At 36.4% G+C, this 18,769-nt stretch overlaps 2 protein-coding genes across 3 annotated transcripts in view; one reads left to right on the forward strand and one right to left on the reverse strand.

Moving 5' to 3' along the window:
* Nucleotides 1-17,999, reverse strand: part of LOC135681105 (uncharacterized) — a 24,410-nt gene extending 6,411 nt beyond the window's left edge. Inside the window, exons 1-18 of one of the 2 annotated variants that reach the window (XM_065195399.2) lie at nt 17,880-17,999; nt 17,348-17,383; nt 16,489-16,543; nt 16,188-16,259; nt 15,891-15,937; nt 15,668-15,730; nt 15,467-15,520; nt 15,197-15,267; nt 15,028-15,067; nt 14,568-14,621; nt 14,050-14,208; nt 13,531-13,711; nt 12,881-13,078; nt 12,291-12,521; nt 11,502-11,634; nt 10,751-11,006; nt 9,131-10,416; nt 8,024-8,349 (exon numbers count right to left, since the gene is read on the reverse strand). In XM_065195399.2, coding sequence (XP_065051471.2) covers nt 8,024-8,349; nt 9,131-10,416; nt 10,751-11,006; nt 11,502-11,634; nt 12,291-12,521; nt 12,881-13,078; nt 13,531-13,711; nt 14,050-14,208; nt 14,568-14,621; nt 15,028-15,067; nt 15,197-15,267; nt 15,467-15,520; nt 15,668-15,730; nt 15,891-15,937; nt 16,188-16,259; nt 16,489-16,543; nt 17,348-17,380 — 3,259 coding nt within the window. In that variant the 5' untranslated portion in view covers nt 17,381-17,383; nt 17,880-17,999. The other variant, XM_065195397.2, reaches the window with a different exon arrangement.
* Nucleotides 126-7,683, forward strand: LOC135681107 (uncharacterized). Its single transcript, XM_065195402.2, has one exon. The coding sequence runs from the start codon at nt 3,560-3,562 to the stop codon at nt 6,050-6,052; it is 2,493 nt and encodes an 830-aa protein (XP_065051474.2). The 5' UTR covers nt 126-3,559; the 3' UTR covers nt 6,053-7,683.
* Nucleotides 18,000-18,769: the final 770 nt, after the last annotated feature.

Consider the following 18,769-nt stretch of genomic DNA (forward strand, 5'->3'; position numbering starts at 1 on the left):
CTTCTTCCGCGTAATTTGTACCGTTGGACCTCTCAACCAATCATGTTCGAGGCATTACGTCATAACTTCAGCAACAAGCCGTGCTTCGTGCTGAATCACAGTCATACTGAAATACTTGAAATACTGAAATACTGAAATACTGAAATACTGAAATACTGAAATACATGAACTACTGAAATACTTGTAAATAGTCATACTGTATATAGTCAGTATGAAATAGTCATACTGAAATACTTGAACTAGTTTAACTTTCATCGATGAAAGCTGGCAGTGTTGTAGAGTCCCCTTGTAAATGCCAATATTATAAAGAAACCTTTCCTACTTTTTTGCTTTTCTTTTTGAGAAATTTTTCGTGAAGGCCCCTCCTGTATTTTTCACAGCAACACCAGTAATTTCATAGTTCCCTGGGGGGGGGGGGGACTTTCCTTTTTGCTTTTTTCTTGAAACTGTTTCACTCTTTTATGCTCTTCTCGCAATTTTTTCTCTGTTAACTTTTCAATCTTCTTTCAAAAGAAAAAGCATCATAAAGTTGTTTAGCATAAACATGCCTTCTTTCCCCTTCCTCGAGCATGTTTCATTGCACGAAATGAAAATGGAGAGGAAGCCAAGTGGAAATGAAGTGGAAATCCACCATTATGCGGGGTAATCCTAAAACAATACTGGTAATGCTGCATGGTGTTGTGTCACGAAGACAAAACATTAGAGAGAGATTTCCTAAAGGCTGGAATACATTAGGCTATAATGATTGCTGCATTTAGTTGTCTGGCATAAAATGCCTAGTGTATTCCAGGCTAAGATGCAACGCAATAGATGAAGAGTTATGTATTCAAAATGATAAAAATCTCAAAGCTAAAGCTGGCATTATTTTAGCTGTATAACAGCATCTGTGCCTTTAAAGCAAAAGGAAAATTTATCAATCATAACGAAAGAATTTGAAAAAGATCCCCCCTCATCATCGGAGACCCTGGCTTATGATAGTTTATGGTCATCACCGATTGTTACGGCACATCGAGAAGAGCAATAAATTTATATCTATCCAACCAAAACCACGCAAACTTTGGCTGAATTTGTGTAATTTTGCCTAATTAACTCCTCTTCTTCCATCCTTCCTTCCCGTTATATATTTAGCGATAAACAAATGATCTACTCATAAGTTTAAAATTAAAAAATAGATGGATGGTTAGACGATCTGGGATCCAGTTTGTTTTTGAAGTCATGTGTCAAAACAAAAGGGCGGATGCCTGGATAGATTTACTTTTCTGCTTTAAAACTTTAAAACGTTTTGGCCCATCAGTGGACTCTTTCTATGGAAACCTTAGGCAGGACTGTAAATGTGCACATTAATGTACCTAAATACACGATTTTGATATAGCGAATCCACCAGGTATAGCGTTTTGAGGCTTATGATTAGTATACCCCTTTAAACCTGGGTAACCCCATCCTTGCTTCTAGGGATGATACCAGCAAAAGTGTATCAAAGTCTTGTAGCCATGTATACATGATAAAGAAGAAATTAATTCTATATTCACGAGTACAATGATATTGATATAGAGTACCGGTTGAGGCAAAGCAATTCTTTGCGTAAAAAATAATTCATTAATAAAGCAATGGCGCACGTGGAAAAGACAACCTTTGGTTTTAATAAAGTGTGATTTATCGATAGGGGCGTGGCATTGCGATATGTTGAAATATAACGTAAACATTGAGCCTTAGAGCGGATTAGCCAACCTTTTAAAATACTATACCTCAATTGCAACACATCTCAGGTTACCTTCAGGTTAGGGGTCTAGAGCACAGGCTGGCATCACTACTCATTTTTTCGTTTTCATATTCATTTATCATATATTTACAGGAGAAATTGTTTCAGTATATACATATTTATAAAAAATTAGTAGATTACATTAAACTGCTTTCCGAACAAGTCCTGTAAAGAAAAACAAAGGAATATAAAATAATAAATGGTTTACTAAATGATCTTAATTTACATTTCCTACGTTGTTTGAGGTGTTTTGATAAATTTCAAACTTACATTTTGAGAAAAGATTATAGTCATTTTTCAGAAAAATCTTTGCCCTGGATATGTAAAAAACGTCGAAAATTTTCAATTTGCGGAAAACTTTATTTGCTCAAAATAAACCAAAAATGCCTTAATTTCACTTTAAACAAGCAAACAACCAACGACATAGGTTCATGTACAAACATACGTCCAAGCAACTGTGCAGACACACGCCCCTTTTATTTAGACACTACTAAACAAATGGATCCCAGATCTCCTGACTGCATTAAATTGTTTAACAGCGCCCAGTGCCAACTAGCCTGCGCGCAGTGCCAATAGAGTACCGAAGTGATGACGTCATTAAAAAATCTATTTTTAGAATTTCTGAATTTTGATCCCAGAACCTAAAAAAGCATCATAAAATACCTCTAAAAATGCAAAATCAGTTAAAGGCATTACGAATTGGCTGAGATATGGCCACTTGAGCACAGGCTTTTGCCCCATCAAACCTCTGTAATTTGGTCTTGGTTCATAACTTTATGAACCAGGCCAGAATAACAGTAATCCGTTAGCAAAATTCAAATCTTCTATTGGCTATAGCTCACCCAATTTTTGACAAATTTAACTGATATTGCATAAATGGGAGTATTTTACAGTGTTCTTTCAGATTATGCGGCCAAATTCAAGAAATTCTAAAAATAGATTTATGATGACGACACACTTCAGTACTCTCTGAGATTGGAATTACACAATATTTTCAGCTTTCTGACCAACTGTAATTGTCTTTTCAACAAGCATGTGACAGTTCTACTTTTATTTATAAAACAGTAATTAAGCCTGAAATTGTTTTTGTCATTTGGAAGTGTCATGTGTCGCGAAAGGCCCATCAAATGACATATTTACAAAAAAGATAAAATTTTAACGACAAAATAATGAATAATGCTAAGTGAGCAAAATTGAAATATCAATGAACGGGAAATTTCACAATTGTCTTCTTCAACCTATCGAAACTTAAAAGCAGAACTTTGCACATTCTGCAAATCGAAAAAAACGAATGCATAAAATGATGACGTCATCGACAAAAATGCGGACATCAGCAAAATTAAAACATTTCAATGCACAGGCCTGCACAAGCTGAAGCAATAAGGACTATTTTATAAGCACAGTAATTCAAATGTTATAGCCGTTAACATGATCGTTTCAAGACAATTATCGACGTTATCGATCACGTGACTTCCTTGGAAAATCAATCAGTTACCGATAGACAACCATATTATGAAGTTAGATTTGGAAAAAAATACTTGCTTAGTTTGTCGCAACAATTTCCCTACCAGTGGCACGAGTGGAGACATGCGCCGCAAAACGATGGCAATTGTCATTAAAAGTAGCCTGCGTCACAGACCATACGGAGGCGGGAATCTTATGATTTCTGGTTTCATATGTTCTTTCACGCAGAATAAAACAATAGCAGCATTTTAGCTCATTTGCATATTCACATATAAGTAGATATGGTCAAAAAATGATTCCAGACTTATTACCATTTTCAGTTTTTTGGAGAATATCATGAATCGTAAAATAAACTTAAGAGTTGGTTTTTTCTACATCATTAGCTGGTTTTTTGGATCAGATGCAAATAACCTCTGTAAGCAGACAGCAGCCAAGTTTGCAATCGGAGTATGCGAGAAGAAGTTTGAGCAGTTTTGTTGTCCTCCAGTCGGAGCAGCAAACGCGACATGGGGTGCTTCAGACTGCTCAAAGGAGATAAAATCATTTGCTTGTCGTGGCGGTTTTTATAAATCGAATGACAATTCAGTACTGCCTTGTCCTGACGGTTATTTTTGTCCTGCGTTAAAAACATGCATGCTGCCATGCCCAATTGGGTCCTATTGCAAAAGATCAAGACCGGATCCAATATTAAACCAATCCAGCGCCTTTGTTACTTGCCGGAGAGACGGTACTGTTATACAGCCAGTTGATGTGGGATCGAGGTGGTCGTGTCCCGGAGAGAAGGCACCAAATATCTGTGAAAACGGCTACTTTTGTTCAACAACAAGGACAAAAAAAATATGCCCTAAAGGATACTTCTGCAGGTATGGAACAACAGTACCACAAAAGTGTACATTGTCAATATCTTGCAAGCAAGAGGGCCAGTCTAGTTTAGCTATCGACATATGCATAATGATTGGCACTTGCACTTTCACCATTTTAGCTATTGTTTACTTGATATCCGCACATCAGAAGTCAATGACAAAATACATAACAAAAAGGATCAACCGAGTTCATCCTTCCACTGATACGCATGTAGCCAGCCTTCCAAACATAACTTTTTCAGTTAGTATATCGCAACCTGCTGTGATAAATGTTAGGGAGGAGAAAGATAAAGTCAGTATTCAGTTTGAAGACTTAAAATACAAGAGCGACGATAAAGAGATCTTGAAAGGAGTTAATGGCGAGTTTGAAGCAGGATCACTGACTACTGTTTTGGGCCCAAGTGGAGGCGGCAAATCTACATTACTAAAGATACTTAGCGGAAAGATTCCGACAAAAAGCATCAAGGGTAATATAATTGTCAACGGTTCAAAAGTCAACTCCACAGTTCTCCGAGATATCAGTGGATTTGTTCCACAAGACGACGTTATGCATTCGAATTTGACACCACGAGAAATCATAACCTACCAAGGAATGCTTCGTTCAAAGGACTCGAGAAAAATTATTCATGACAGAGTTTCTAAAGTTTTAGAAATTCTTGATATTACCAACGTCCAGCATTCGATAATATGCGATCGCTATGGAAAAGGCTTGTCAGGAGGGCAACGTAAAAGAGTAAACATTGGAATGGAGCTGATAGCTGAGCCACTGGTGCTTTTCCTAGACGAGCCTACGAGTGGCTTAGATAGTGCGACTTCACTTTTGGTAATGAAGATTTTACTATCTTTGGCAAAGAAAGGACTAACAATAATATGCGTTCTACATCAACCTCGTTATGAAGTTTTCATGATGGCGAATAGCATCTTGTTTCTTAGCAAAGATGGAAAAGCGATTTTCCAAGGAACGCAGAGCAAAGTAATCGACTTTTTCAGTACTCTAGGAGTCACCACACCCACAAATGTTAATCCAGCGGATCGTTTTATGGATTATATCACAAAAGTGACCTGGAAAAATGGTGCAGTAAACGGAGAATCCAACTGCTCAGTGCAACATCGGGAAATTAAACAAAGTCCGGGAGCAGAACAAAAAGAACTGAGAAAGCCATCGCTAGTGCAGCCAGGATTTGCGTCGCAGTTATGGGTAATTTTAAGCAGGCAATTTTTGCTACAGTGGCGAAATGCAAAAATTATTATATTAAATTACTTGTTAAGCATCGTTGCTGGGTTGTTTCATGCCATCATGTACAAAGAGGTTGACTTTGAGCAGGTCCTGTCTATGGCGGTAATGAGTAACTTGATTATGGGGGCTACGTCAATGCTTATTTCAGTTCGACAGTTCACAGACAATCGAAAAGAGCTACTTAGAGAAGTTAATGCAGGGGTGCGAGTGACAAGTTACTACCTGGCTGTAGAAATATCCTATCTGCCTCATATGATACTTCTACCATTGGCATACTTTTCCTTGAACTATCCGATCGTGTTCCCTAGAGCATCCTTCAAAGATTACTACTTCCTTGGAGTAATTGTCTACTTCAGCACGTCTGGGTTTTCCTACCTAGCATCGGTGATCATGCATCCACAAAATGCCCAGATGGCAGCAGTTGTGTATGGCCTTGTTTGTTGCTTGTTTTCTGGCACCATCAAAAGCATATGTGAGATGTACAAATTGCCTATAATTGGCTGGCTTGTGTGTAGCTTGTCGTATTCCAGATGGTCAGTGGAATATATATTCCACTTAGAGCAATATATGATAAATCCAGTATTACGCCCAGCTGCAGAATATTTCAGATACAGAAATGACTATCCATTAGACAATTTGTCCGTATGTTTGACTGTAATGATAGGTATGGGACTTACTTATAGAGTTGTGGCTTTTCTTATGTTCAAATTTATTGTCTGTAAAAAGTAATTAGAACTTTGATAGCATGCATTTTATTCTAGACATCCAGACATTCTAGAAATTCTAGACTTTTATTCTTTGATAGCATGCAAGGTATATTCTAGACAACAACTTCTAGGCTCTAGATAACCGTTTTTAGGTTCTAGACGACCGCTTCAACATGCTGCATCATATTTTCATCTGCATGGTTCGATTTGTTAGTATTTATGCTATTAGGATATTTTAACAAAGACGTATAAAGGTTTATGAATAAATGAATGAAATTCACTCAAAGATATTCTTTTTTAAGTACACTTCTTTTATCTATATATATAAGGAATACTGATCTCAAATTTATAATTAAAACGATCACAACACCCAAACAATATGGTTTTGTTAATCACAATGTTCCAACAAAGCACTTACAAATAACTATACTTTAGACAAAACAAAGAACAAATAAACTAAAACAGACACTGATTATGGAATAGTTCTTGTTCATATTGATGTATCAAAATTGAGTATATTGTGCAAAAAAGTCAATGCTGCAACGTCGATTACAAAAATTAGTCAACAATCATTTCGTCACAAAAAAGTTCAAAGTTTCTAACCGCCAAAAAGGTATAAAATTGGGAATGATAGCCACAAGATTTCTGCGAAATGGAAGTGAAGTAGGCAAACTTGCCCGAAGAAAAACAGAATTTGTAAGCCATTTCACAACTTTTTGGCAATTTTGAAAAAGTGCAGGTATCTCGTTTTTAACATCGCTAAATGACAATCAATGATGAAAATAAGCTAGCATCAGACTGAGGCGCAGACTGGGACGCTCGCCAAAGACGGGCGCAGTGGCGGATCCTGGATTTTTTCTGACGGGTGCAAAACTGGGTAAAGCTTTGACCACACCCTTCGTGTGCCACGCTATTTAATTACAGCTGCATTTGGGCCACACCCTTGACCTGATAAATACACTGAGCTGAATAAGACATTCAAGTAATAAATTTTCAAAATAGCACTATTTAAGTGAAAATGAACAAGCAAAGGAGAAAGATGAACACAGATAAAATTCCATATTAATTAAACACCATTGTATTTCATAAAGTTCAATCAAAATTTATTGTAAATACACAAATTAACATACAGGAGATTATTGGAACGATGACAACGTTCAAAGTTCCATTTTTTGAATCCATTCCTCTCAAGAAAGCCTATTCGTTGTATCTAACAACTTTTTCTTGACTTTTGTAGAAACTTTCATTCAGATTGACAAGCCTAGGCTTCGAATATGCCCTTTTAAAACATGAAGCAACTCATCCAAATTCCAACCTATACCATCCCCCCTAGAATAGCGTTGTAAGCAACAAATCCCCCCAAAGATACTAGTTATAACTACAAATCCCTCCGACGTAGTGCATTTAGACCGGTCAGGCAACATTGCAATTGGTCAATCGCTAATTTACGGGTGCAAAATGTCACGCGTGGTGCAAAATTTGCAATGATTTACGACCACGGGTGGAAACCGAAAATCTGTTGAAATTAAAGCCAGAATTTTATGTAGGCTCTGTTCCTTACTTTAACATTGCCCAACACTGAAGGGGTAAGTGCTTTAGAATCTTGACGTGTTGCATATCTGTTCTGGCCTTCAGATAACATAATACGGAACTCGGGACAGGGAAACAATTATACAGATTTATGATCGCTCAGGCCTGAATTCCGTATGGAAGATTAAACCTCGTAAATATCTGACAGGTGCAAGTGAACCCTTTGCACCCGTCTGGATCCGCCACTGGGTGGCGGTGACAGAAAAGCCAGCATACAGGCAATGAAGCAGTGTGCTAGAAATCTTGCAGATGTCAATATAGAAAGTGTTTGTAACTGTGATTTTATTCTTGCTGCAACTACACGATGATTCGGTGTTTTTCCTCTTGCACAAGATGCTGTTATCTATTTTCTATAGGCAAAACAGTCAAGGTGGTTAATAATAAAAAGCATAAAGTAACTTGCCATGAAAGCGACTCTGCTTCGCAGGTGCCAATGATATTTTCTGCCCTGTTCGGCTGCCTCTTCTACTGTCATTTCCGTCTGTTTTCGGCCGTGATTTCAATTGACTGGTATGATCCCGAATTCCAATTTGCGCTTCATCAACTTTAGTATTGGTATTTTTTATGCTAGGGAACTCCTCGCGTTGATTTGGAGCTCTAGGCGTACTGTTGTCTGTATTTTTCGGTCTCGTTTTACTAGAAGTTATTCTCCTGCGAGGTGTTTCATTATTTTCAGATGAACGAGGTCGTAGAGTGACTTTTTGTTTCCTGTCGCGTGCGCTTAGGAGCCTTGGGAAAAAAAAGATTAAAAATAAAGAATAACAAACAGTAATACTAACAATAGAAATTATAACAAATGAGAAGCTCATGTTTCTTACAAACCTACACCAAAAAAATACGGAAAACCTGCTTTCAATGCTACAATATAGGTACTTTCTTCAAATTGATTCTTTTGAAGATCCATCATATCATTTTTTACTTGAAAATTGTACGCTTAATAATTGGTGAGCCTAAATGATCAAAATTTATTCAAAACATCTTCTTGAATTATATCAAAATCTGAATCACATAAACAAAAAAATGGGTTTCAAAAGCGGCCCCAGTAGCAGTAAACATTAAATATAGCATCAGTGTCGATAAGGGAAGCAAGTAGGGGGTCAACTGGGCTAGTAATGTAAAAAAGCATCCTTTTTTATGTCCTATTATATTTTATTGAGAATTTTTTTGCGAGGTTGTCCTTTTTTCATAGCCCCGCACGCCTGTGAAGAGGTGGAATGGGTTTATAAAAACAAAGAACTATCGTTAGAATTATTAGAACGTTACTGTAAAGCCAATGTTCTTGGCGGTATAGGCTCATATATACACCTAAACCACCGCCACCAGTCCAGTCAATTAAAACTTTCCTCAAATAGAATGCTTCGATTTGGTATTACTTTGGGTAGGTTTCTCTTGCCTTTTCATATATCTTAATAAAGCTTGTTGCGAATCAATAACACCCAAATGTATATTCGTCTGACTGAAAATGTTAACGAGCGAATGAAACAATGGAGAGTTTTATCATTGACCTTACCTAGCATCCAATGCCTCCCGTTTTTCTTCCTGCTTCTCTTTCATCAACTTCCTTTTCATGTATTTTCTCCAATGTAGCTGGATCACTAACGCAGCTATATCTTCCATAATACGCCTATCTCGAGCTTCAATTTCCTTCACAGCCGTGCTCGTTCTTCCTTCATCAGACGAGCGCTGCTTTGAAATGTGAGTCCTAAATGCTCTTTGAATAACAACTGCAGATTCTATTTTCCGCCTTATCAGAAGCTTTCGATGTCGTTCTCGTTTATATATTTGCCACGGTTTTAAATTGCCATTTGAACTAAAACTATATGTACTTGATGAAGTACTCGGTGTAGGCAGTGCCTTGTAAAGCCTTGCAGTTCTTTGAATCACAGACTGATCTCCAACATCAAGCGAAATTTGCCGATCCAGAACTTTTGTCTCATATTCTTTTTCTACTCGATTTGACAATTGATCACCTGGACCAGGTTTTTTCATTTCGTCATCTAGTATTAATCTTTCTGAAACATTTTTAACTTTATGGATTTCCTCTCTTTTTTGATTAGGCAGTATTTTTTGAGTATAATTTATTTCTGGTAACGAACTCAGAGACTGTTTTTCGTTTCTTAGACCAATTTGCATACCTCTTTCCTGTTCAACATCATTTTGATATGAACGCGAGTCATTTAGACCGATTTTACTTTGAAATTTATTTTCAAGTAAAAATCCTTCATCGCTCTCCAAACTTTTACCCAAACTATTATCGCACTTTTCGCTGGAAACCATTCTCGCAGAACCTCCTTTCTCATTTTCATCTATATCTTTGTCCAAAAAACGTACATCAGATTGTCTCTGGTAATGGTCTTGGGAAAGCTCATTTTTCACGAGTTCATCATAGCTTACACCAGATGGATTGTGTACTAGGTAATTATCATAAGCGTCCATATGTTCAAATTCGTCGTTTTGTATATAAGGTTTTCGTATATCGCTTTCTTTCTCCAAATACGCGCTGCCATTAAACTTCTCATTTAATTCGGAAGCCCCAAAAGTATCTTTAGAGAAGCCTTTTGAAAGCCCTGCATCACTTTCAAACTGACTGCCCTCGTATGTCAACCGGGGAAGCTCATTTTCTCCAGTATTCGACTTTTTCTTTGTTTCTCTACGTCGTTTCTCGTGTAGAATCAGAAACTGCTTTCGCTCCTCAAAAGATTTTCTCCAGCTGTATCCTCGCCAAGTGGCTTGTATTACCGTGGCGGCCTCGTCTTGTATTCCAGCAATGGTGAATGCACCGTGCTCAATCATGAACTGTGAAGGAGAAACTTGCTTGTGAATTAGGGTAAATATAACGAAACGGTCAAACTTGAGCGACTTTGTTAAATTTTCGAGCTTATTCTTTTATGAGACACTCATAGCCGACATAGGTACAGTCGCATGTTACTGAAATAAGACGGGTATTTTTGTGAAAAACATTAACTCCATTACTCAAAAAAACATGATTCCAACAGATAAACTACATTTTTGAATGTGTTCCTGTCTACATAACATGAAACATGACAACCTCGTAAGGATATAAATGGTTCCTTTCTTGAAAGCCTCCTTAATATCTCTATATCAAGCACAAAGCGTTAACTGAAACTACCTGAGCAACATCTTGGTGTTCTCGAACTATTGCATAATCCAAGGGGGTAAGCTTGTCTCCCTCAGTTTCAACAAAATTTGGAAATGCATTGTATGTAAACAGCAATTTCACGGCATCCAGAGATCCCGAGGCACAGGCCCAGTGAAGCGCAGTCACACCCGTATTGTCACGGACATCAACATCTGAACCATATTCCAATAACAAGGACATGCAGCTGAAGAACCCACCATAAGCAGCATAATGTAAAGCTGGGCGCCTTGAAAACAACAGAAAAGCTTTCAAATTGCAAGCTATTTACTCAACTCGTGTAAAACTCGATCATATACCCCCTTTTTTATATTCAGATAAAAGACACAAGATACTGTACCCTTCATATTAGTTCTATATAACTAGAGAGAATGTTGTGACGAAAGAAGGAGCCAAACTGCATGACACCTCCATGTGAAGGTAAAAACTAATGAACATTACTAACATAAAAAAGCATCAAAAAGTAAACAAAGGTACTCAAAAAATGGCCAGTGAAGTGCAAATTGAAAACACTGAACAAAGTTACGTACGGCATAATTCAAATACAACAAACAGAGTTTTGCGAGGCTGTTACATGATTGTTACATTGCATACAGATATAAATGTCCACTACACTTATGCATATGCAAAAAATATGTATGTAAGTTTGCAATTTAATCGAGATATCAGCATCGAATTAAATTGAAGAATGCCAACGTATCAACGTCAAACTTGTTTTGCTCACCCAAGCTTATCTCGTTTTGAAACATCACTTCCATGGCTGATTAGCATTGCACAGATTTCCGTGCGACCTCCAACCGCCGCCCAGTGTAATGGCGTTCGACCCTCCTTATCTTCAAGATCAACAACGGCACCATCTATAACAAACAATCGAATCATGCAAGTTTCCGAAAAGCGTTGCATTTTCATAATAATGTAAAAAATTAATGAAAAAACTATGAAAATTATTGTTTCGTTTATTGAAAATGAGCTGTCTGTCAACTGTAATTACTCACTATTAGACGGTCATAAAGCGGTTTTAAACATTAAGCTGAGGTGGTAAATATATTTTGTCTGTTTCTTTCTGCCTAGAATGACAAGCAACATTATGAAAATGAAAAGACATCCTTATCGTTCATCTTCCAAGTCATTTCTTTTGACGTGAACATAAAATCGTTATCTGTACGTTCGAGATGACAAGTGTCAGTTTATATCTTAAACCAAAGCAGCAGAGGTTCCAGGTTTTTGCCCTACCATTAATAGGCTATCTTACCTTTGGTGTGAATCGAAATAGACAAATCGATGCAACAGCTTGGTTCGCAGGTTTTTTGAATGTACAAAATACTATCATCTGTTGGTTGTCAAAGACTTCGTGTGCTAAGATGCTCTACTCTACCAAAAACATGACACTGAATCCGACTAGTCTAGATGTAGCTCGTCGCTTTATTCACTGAACACATTTTAGAACAAAAACCGACCAATATAATTAGAAATTTTTGCAAATGTTACAAAGAACTGCATAAAGGACTCTTACGTAAAAGCAGTGTCTCGACAACTTCACGATGTCCCATTTGACAGGCACAAAATAAGGGTGTATATTGCTGCTCATCGAGTGCATTGACGCCTGCTTGGTGCTGTAACAGCAAAGATACGCACTGAATGTGTCCTCCCTCACTTGCCATGTGAAGGGCTGTAGCGCCAAAGCAATCGCACGCTAGAACATCTGGCTTTTGTGATATTAACACGTTCAGCGCATCGTAGGCACCTGAGAAATAAATTCTTATCTCAGTAACAGAAATAGGCAAGAAGCCCCTGCATTGACTTTACAGGGACATGGACAACCCCAAAAAGTAAATGGAAGGGAGAGAAGGGAAAGTTAACAAAAAATGGATTGATTGATTGAAAAGTTGATTGAATTTCAAATAACGGAAAAAGGAAAGAGGCAAAATTATATGCTAACAATGGAGTGAAGCCGGAAACATCCTATCCCTATTGGTACAGTTTTCTGTAGAAAACAGAAAACATTACGCAAATATCGTGGCGAGAATCTTGTTTAGTATTAAGAAAGAATACAGCTTTCAAGACACACATTGACCAGAGGTTTTGTATCAATATGATGCATACCTTTAGCAGCGGCCCACATAAGTGCGGTGCGACCATCATTGTCCGGTTCGTCATTAACGTTTTCATGCTGCAACATTGCTTCCAAAGTCTTTGCAAAGTTATTCTGTGCCGCGTAGTGAAGAGGACGGACACCGTTGTTGTCCGGGATGAGAGCTTCGCAGCCATGACTTAGAAGGACCTCTGCAATTTCAGTGTGACCTTTAAAGAAAATAACGTCATCTTTTTGAGCTGACAATATCTCACATGTGAGTTCTATGCTGCCAAAGACTTGGTGTATAACTTAAGAAAAGCAAAAATCTTGTCATTCAGCAAAGAAACTATATGGTTCACCTGGCAGACAGGCTTTCTAAACTTGAAGCTAAAAGAAAGATTGCGGCTAGGCAGCTAATTTGTATAAATTTCAAACAAGATAAGAGATGTCATGCCGTCTATAAATATGGCATCCTGCTTTCCAATAGCGCAGAAATTTGGCATGTTAAAGGATGATCGATAAATATTTCATCATCGTGACCCTATGCTTCCACAAACTAACATTCACTAAGGCACCCAAACAAAAATTCGGTTAAAACTATTTATGAAATAAATTTAGATTTCTGCTACCTGAAAACGTATTGAGGTTTAATTAATTACAGCTAAGGAAAACCACATACCAAGAATGGCTGCAAGGTGCAATGGAGTCCTTTGCATGTGATCTTGTTCGGAGAGCAAACAGTCTTCGCGTGATGCCAAATAACGAACTAATGCCTTGTTATCGACAGCAACATACAGGTGTAAAGCAGTTCGACCCTCGCTGTCCTTCGAGTTTAAAATCAACATGACTCGTTCATAGTCCTAAAAATGATCATACAGACAATAAAAGTTGTCTATCAAAATGAAGACAACTAGTTTCAACACGGTTAATACGGTATCTTGTAACCTAGGCATTAGGATGTCTAAAAGGTCGAGTTGTTTTAGGTTCAAAGGAACATCATTTCTATAACATTAGAAATTACATGTGGGTAGAGGGGGATAAATATTTTAGGTTAGACAGGTTTTTCAACATATCCGTGTATACCAGAAAACAGTCAGAATGATAATGATATTTTAGAATTTCTGAAATTCGAAAGTCATGATGGATGCTTCACCATCCCATCTTTCTTTCCTAAAATAAAATTCAAGGTTGAACTCACCAAAAGCTTGCTGACAATAGTGGTTTCTTTGTTTGTTTTTGCCCAGTGTAACACAGTCATTTTACTATTATCCAGACAGTCTGGAGAAGCTTTTGCATGCAGCAACATTTTAGTGTGCTCGACACGTTCATAAGCAACACTGAAATGCAGCGGAGTCATCTAAAAAATAAGTTAATTGTTATGTGGACATATAAAAAAGCATTCAAGAATATTAAACAAACATGGCTTGACGAGGGAGACCCAAAAACAAATTTTCTAACAATACAACAGTTTTATAAATGGTGGAATAAAAGGATTAGCTTCAGAAGCTACCCTTTAGTAGCTTTAACTAAGAGCACCTTGTTATTTCTGACAGAACAGTGCTTGATTAACTAAAGCAAGGAGCAACCAATATAATAGAAGTTTGATTGAAAATCAGACATGTTGGGGTTTGGATATACAAGTTTCATGCTAGCCCATTCATCAGACAAACTTAAATCATTTATCCTTTAATTGTAATAAATGTTTAAACATTTTACCCCGTTACCATCCTGGCAATCAATGTCTGCATCTTTTAGAAGCCTTGCCATAACCTAAAAAAAAATTTTAAACTTACTTTATTATAATGTATTTATTATATTTATTTCAGATTAAATGGTGTATAAATGCATGACCTCTTGTAAATCAGTTTTTCTCTAACTGAGGGGCTACCATGGTTAAAAAATTGAAAATGAACAAAAGAAATGAAAATAATTAGCCTTGCATACACATATAATATTCAAAGGAAGTTCTCCAAAAATAAAGAAATAATTAAATGACCTACAGGTTTATTCAATTATAATCACATGAAAACATTTTACATTTCAAGGAGCAGAAGTGATAGAGAGACATTTCAAGTTGATTTTGTACTGTTTAGCTAGGAGGCAGCATTACAAAAATGCCATACTGTGACATCTGGGTACAAAAATAAATCCACTAATTAGATATTCAAAGACAAACCTTTATGTTATCATGGCTCAGTGACAAGTGTAGTGGAGTCCTGAAAAATAAAATATTAAAATTTTCATGTAGTTGCAATTAATGTAATATAGAAGTTAAAACTCAAAGATAGTAAAAATGATAGTTCATGGCAGGCTTAAAGGAATAGATTGAAATGTTGCAAACAAACCTTCCTTCTTTATCTTGTAAACCTTGTTTTGCCCCTTTGTCCAGCAATAGTTTGACAAACTTTTGATTTCCCTTTTGAAAAAAAAATATTATGCAACATATTGCAGATGTTAATCTGTAAAGAAGTTTACAGAACAATAACAAGAAGCCAAACAATAAAGAGAAAATGGTTCAAAATATTGTCAGAATGAATTAATGTCCAAGCTAAGATATCAGGAAGATCTGGAGAAAAGAAAATACTGCAAGAAGGAAAACTGAACTTAGAAATTACCTGATATGCTGCCCAGTGTAGAGCAGTTCTCTCATCAACATCAGCCTTACTCACCTGAAATTTGAAAATTCAATAACAGGAAAGTACATTGAATTAAGCTATTAGACAAACCATAAATTTCAAATGCACAGAGCTACAAAATAGGTTTGCAAATTTTTACTGGCAAATTATCTGCCAAATTATCTTTGACACAATACTCACATCTGCCCCAGATTTTATGAGTGCCTCAGCACAGTCACATCTGTCTCCCAAGATACTATAAATCTATAATAAGCAAATAACAATTTATATCATTGAAAATATGGACAAATAGCTGTTTGCAATAAAGAAACAAATTTTGACATTTCTTTGCTCAAATTGTTAGTACTTTTTCTTAGATCTTCTAAAAAATGGACTCAAAATTTATAAAAGGTTTCCAACTTACCAGAGGTGTTCTTCCAATCTTGTCCCCTTTATCTATGTCTTCTTTATCTAGATGAGAAAAGGAGCTACGTCTTATCAAGCAAAATAAAATTCTAAATGAATCAATGCATAAATTTTACTTCTTACTATAACAAATCAGAAGGCAAACAAAGGTAAAAGAGACTTGTGAGGCAAACAAATTGTTAACCAGAAAAAAACAATTTGAAAAAGAATGAGTGGCCTATCAGTCTTTTTAGCTTCCATTCCATATAAGTGATCATCACAAAAACTTCAAAATAAATGGAAAAAGTAAACATACGTTCTTTTAAAAGCTGAATCATCTTAGACTTGTTACCCATAATGGCAGCAACATGAAGGGGAGACAAATTAGCTGGAAAGATAAAAGATTGTCTGAATATGATAAAGCAACAATTTTCTGCAATGTTTTCATACATACACAAGTTACAGAAGTTTGTGAACTAAAAATTAAAAAAAAAATATATTGAGAACATTGAAATAATATCAAATATGGGTATTCTACTGACTTGGAGTTCAAAAGTAAGATAACAAAAGGGTATAAACATTTGTAGAGAAATAAAAATTTAATATAGCAATATTACCTCCATCCTCAATTTTGCTAGATTTCATTGTTTGGGTTTCTTCACTCTTTTCTTCCTAGTATCAATAGAAAATTAAAATTGAACTCCTGTTTACACAATTAAACATTTAGCTAGGTTAAGCCCAGGTTGATTAACTTGGATTAGGCCAAGCTATGTCAGACTTTACTAGAACAAAAGTGTGAAGGAAAATGTATTAAAGTTGGCTTTTTTGAAAAACACAAGTACACAATCAGGTTAAGAACAAATTTAGTGCTTGTAGGGATAGAGGACAAGAAATGAGCCAAAGCTCAACTTGTATACAATGAAAAAAACATCCCAGGCTAAAAAGGTATGATCAAAACAAACAGGCAAGCAAAATTTTGACAGAATTTTGGATTCTGGCAGCTTATAGGTGAGAAGACATGTGCCCCAAAGCTAACATTCTAGAGTCAATAACCTGGGTACTCATTTAACAGTCTCAAAAGGATGTACAGCTGTGTTGGTTGCAGGTTTGTGCAAAGTGAACAAGGTATACCTTGATCTCACTGATATTCAGATCATGAGTCACATGGTTGCCAAAATTGCAACACCTCAAGCCTAACATTTTGCATCAATATTTTTACATAAAAACAATACTTTTGGTTCTCTTTTCCCCAGACTTTTGAAAGTAACTTTTGATTATATTATCATTAGATATTTAGTACATATAAAATTAAGTGCTAGTAAACATATCATTAACTTCTGATTTTCTAATTTTCTAACTGTAACTTTCTAATCATCTAAGTTTAATGACAGCAAAAATATATTCGAGAATTACTTTTCTTTTAGATACATAAGAATGCCTCTTAGGATGCTTGTTAACATTGAAAAATGCACTTACCTCGTCGACCCTGTTCAAATTTGTCCTCTGCATTATCTAGAAAAGTGAATCTCAACTTAGCATATATAATTTGTCACAAATGGACGGTATTATTTCAGGTTTGTTCGGCTATACGTAGTTTCTTGCACAACAAAAACAAATTATCACATCAAATCGGCGTAGGAGGGTCATCAAGGTCTATTTTTGAGGAAATCAGCTAATTCGTGCAAGCACACGTAGAGAATGCCATCAAGTTTACCCACACTGTCTTTCAGGTATCGCCATCTAATGGCTATTCCTTGCTGCATCTTGGTATCACTTTAAAAGTACAAGTACGCACATCAAAATGCGCAACGAAATTTGGTTTAGATCAGGCCTAAAATGATACTTCATTCATTACACAATGCGAGCTAATACGATGTTCATCCCTTTCAACATTATTGCTTTGCCGGAAAACCTTTGCCGTGGATTTGAGATCAAATTGGACGAATGAGAGATCGGTTAATATAAACCGTTCTTTACTTCACAATGGACAAATAACGAGAAAACAAACCTCGAATTAGTCACACTAGCTAAACCATTATACGGATAAACATCAGTGGCTACTTGCGGAATCGGTTCCGACATTTTGTTTTGATGAAGGAATTCCTCATGCAACAGCAACAACGCAAATTATCCCCGTGAATTCCATGGCGACAGGCAAACGGAATTCGGAAGTTAGGAGCGGGAGCAGGGAGCAGGGAGCAGGGAGCAGGGAGCAGAGTAGGGAGTGGGGGTCATTTTGAACAATAGGCTTCAATCAAAATCAAGTTTCATTGGATTTGTTCTTTGTTGAGACTTGCATTGGTTTTCTATAAGCCTCGTTTGCTATCAAAGAATACCCAAAGAGTTATGAAAATATGGAGAATAGGCAGCCCAGGGGTGTTTTTTCAACTCCATATTATTAACACAAAAAACAATAATTATCACAATTAAATATGAATCACAAATAATCTGGTGGTACGTACGTATGGGGAATCATTTAAAAGATGAACTGCTTCAGTAATAAAGCTATTCGAGGATCTATATACAGAGATATTTCAACACTTGACAGGGATCAAAGTAAACTACACCGAAAATGAATCTCCAATTTTCGTTTTTTTGGTGCAAGTACTAAAATAGGTGTATAGAAAAGCGTGTAAAAAATTTCAAAGATTTGTTGTAAATACTTATTGCAAGCAGATATCACTTTAATCCATAACGAAAGCTAGTCAACGAGACAGCTTCTTGGATTTGTATTGTTTTTCAAGAGAGCTTCTCAAACCGCAAAATCTTCTTGATATTGCTTTTGAAAAATTTTTGCGAAGGTCCCTTACATTCTTTTGATAGCAATAACATCATAGCTGTTGGTAGATGTAAAGAGACACATTCAGTTAGTTAGCTCCTGAGAAAGTTAAATCTAGC

This window comes from Rhopilema esculentum, chromosome 12 (genome assembly GCF_057945365.1).
Source record: "Rhopilema esculentum isolate cy_ngs chromosome 12, ASM5794536v1, whole genome shotgun sequence".
In the NCBI taxonomy this organism is placed as follows: domain Eukaryota; kingdom Metazoa; phylum Cnidaria; class Scyphozoa; order Rhizostomeae; family Rhizostomatidae; genus Rhopilema; species Rhopilema esculentum.

What these genes read in the sequence shown, in the direction of transcription:
- LOC135681107 (XM_065195402.2), top strand. Translation starts at nt 3,560, where the DNA reads ATGAATCGTAAAATAAACTTAAGAGTTGGTTTTTTCTACATCATTAGC.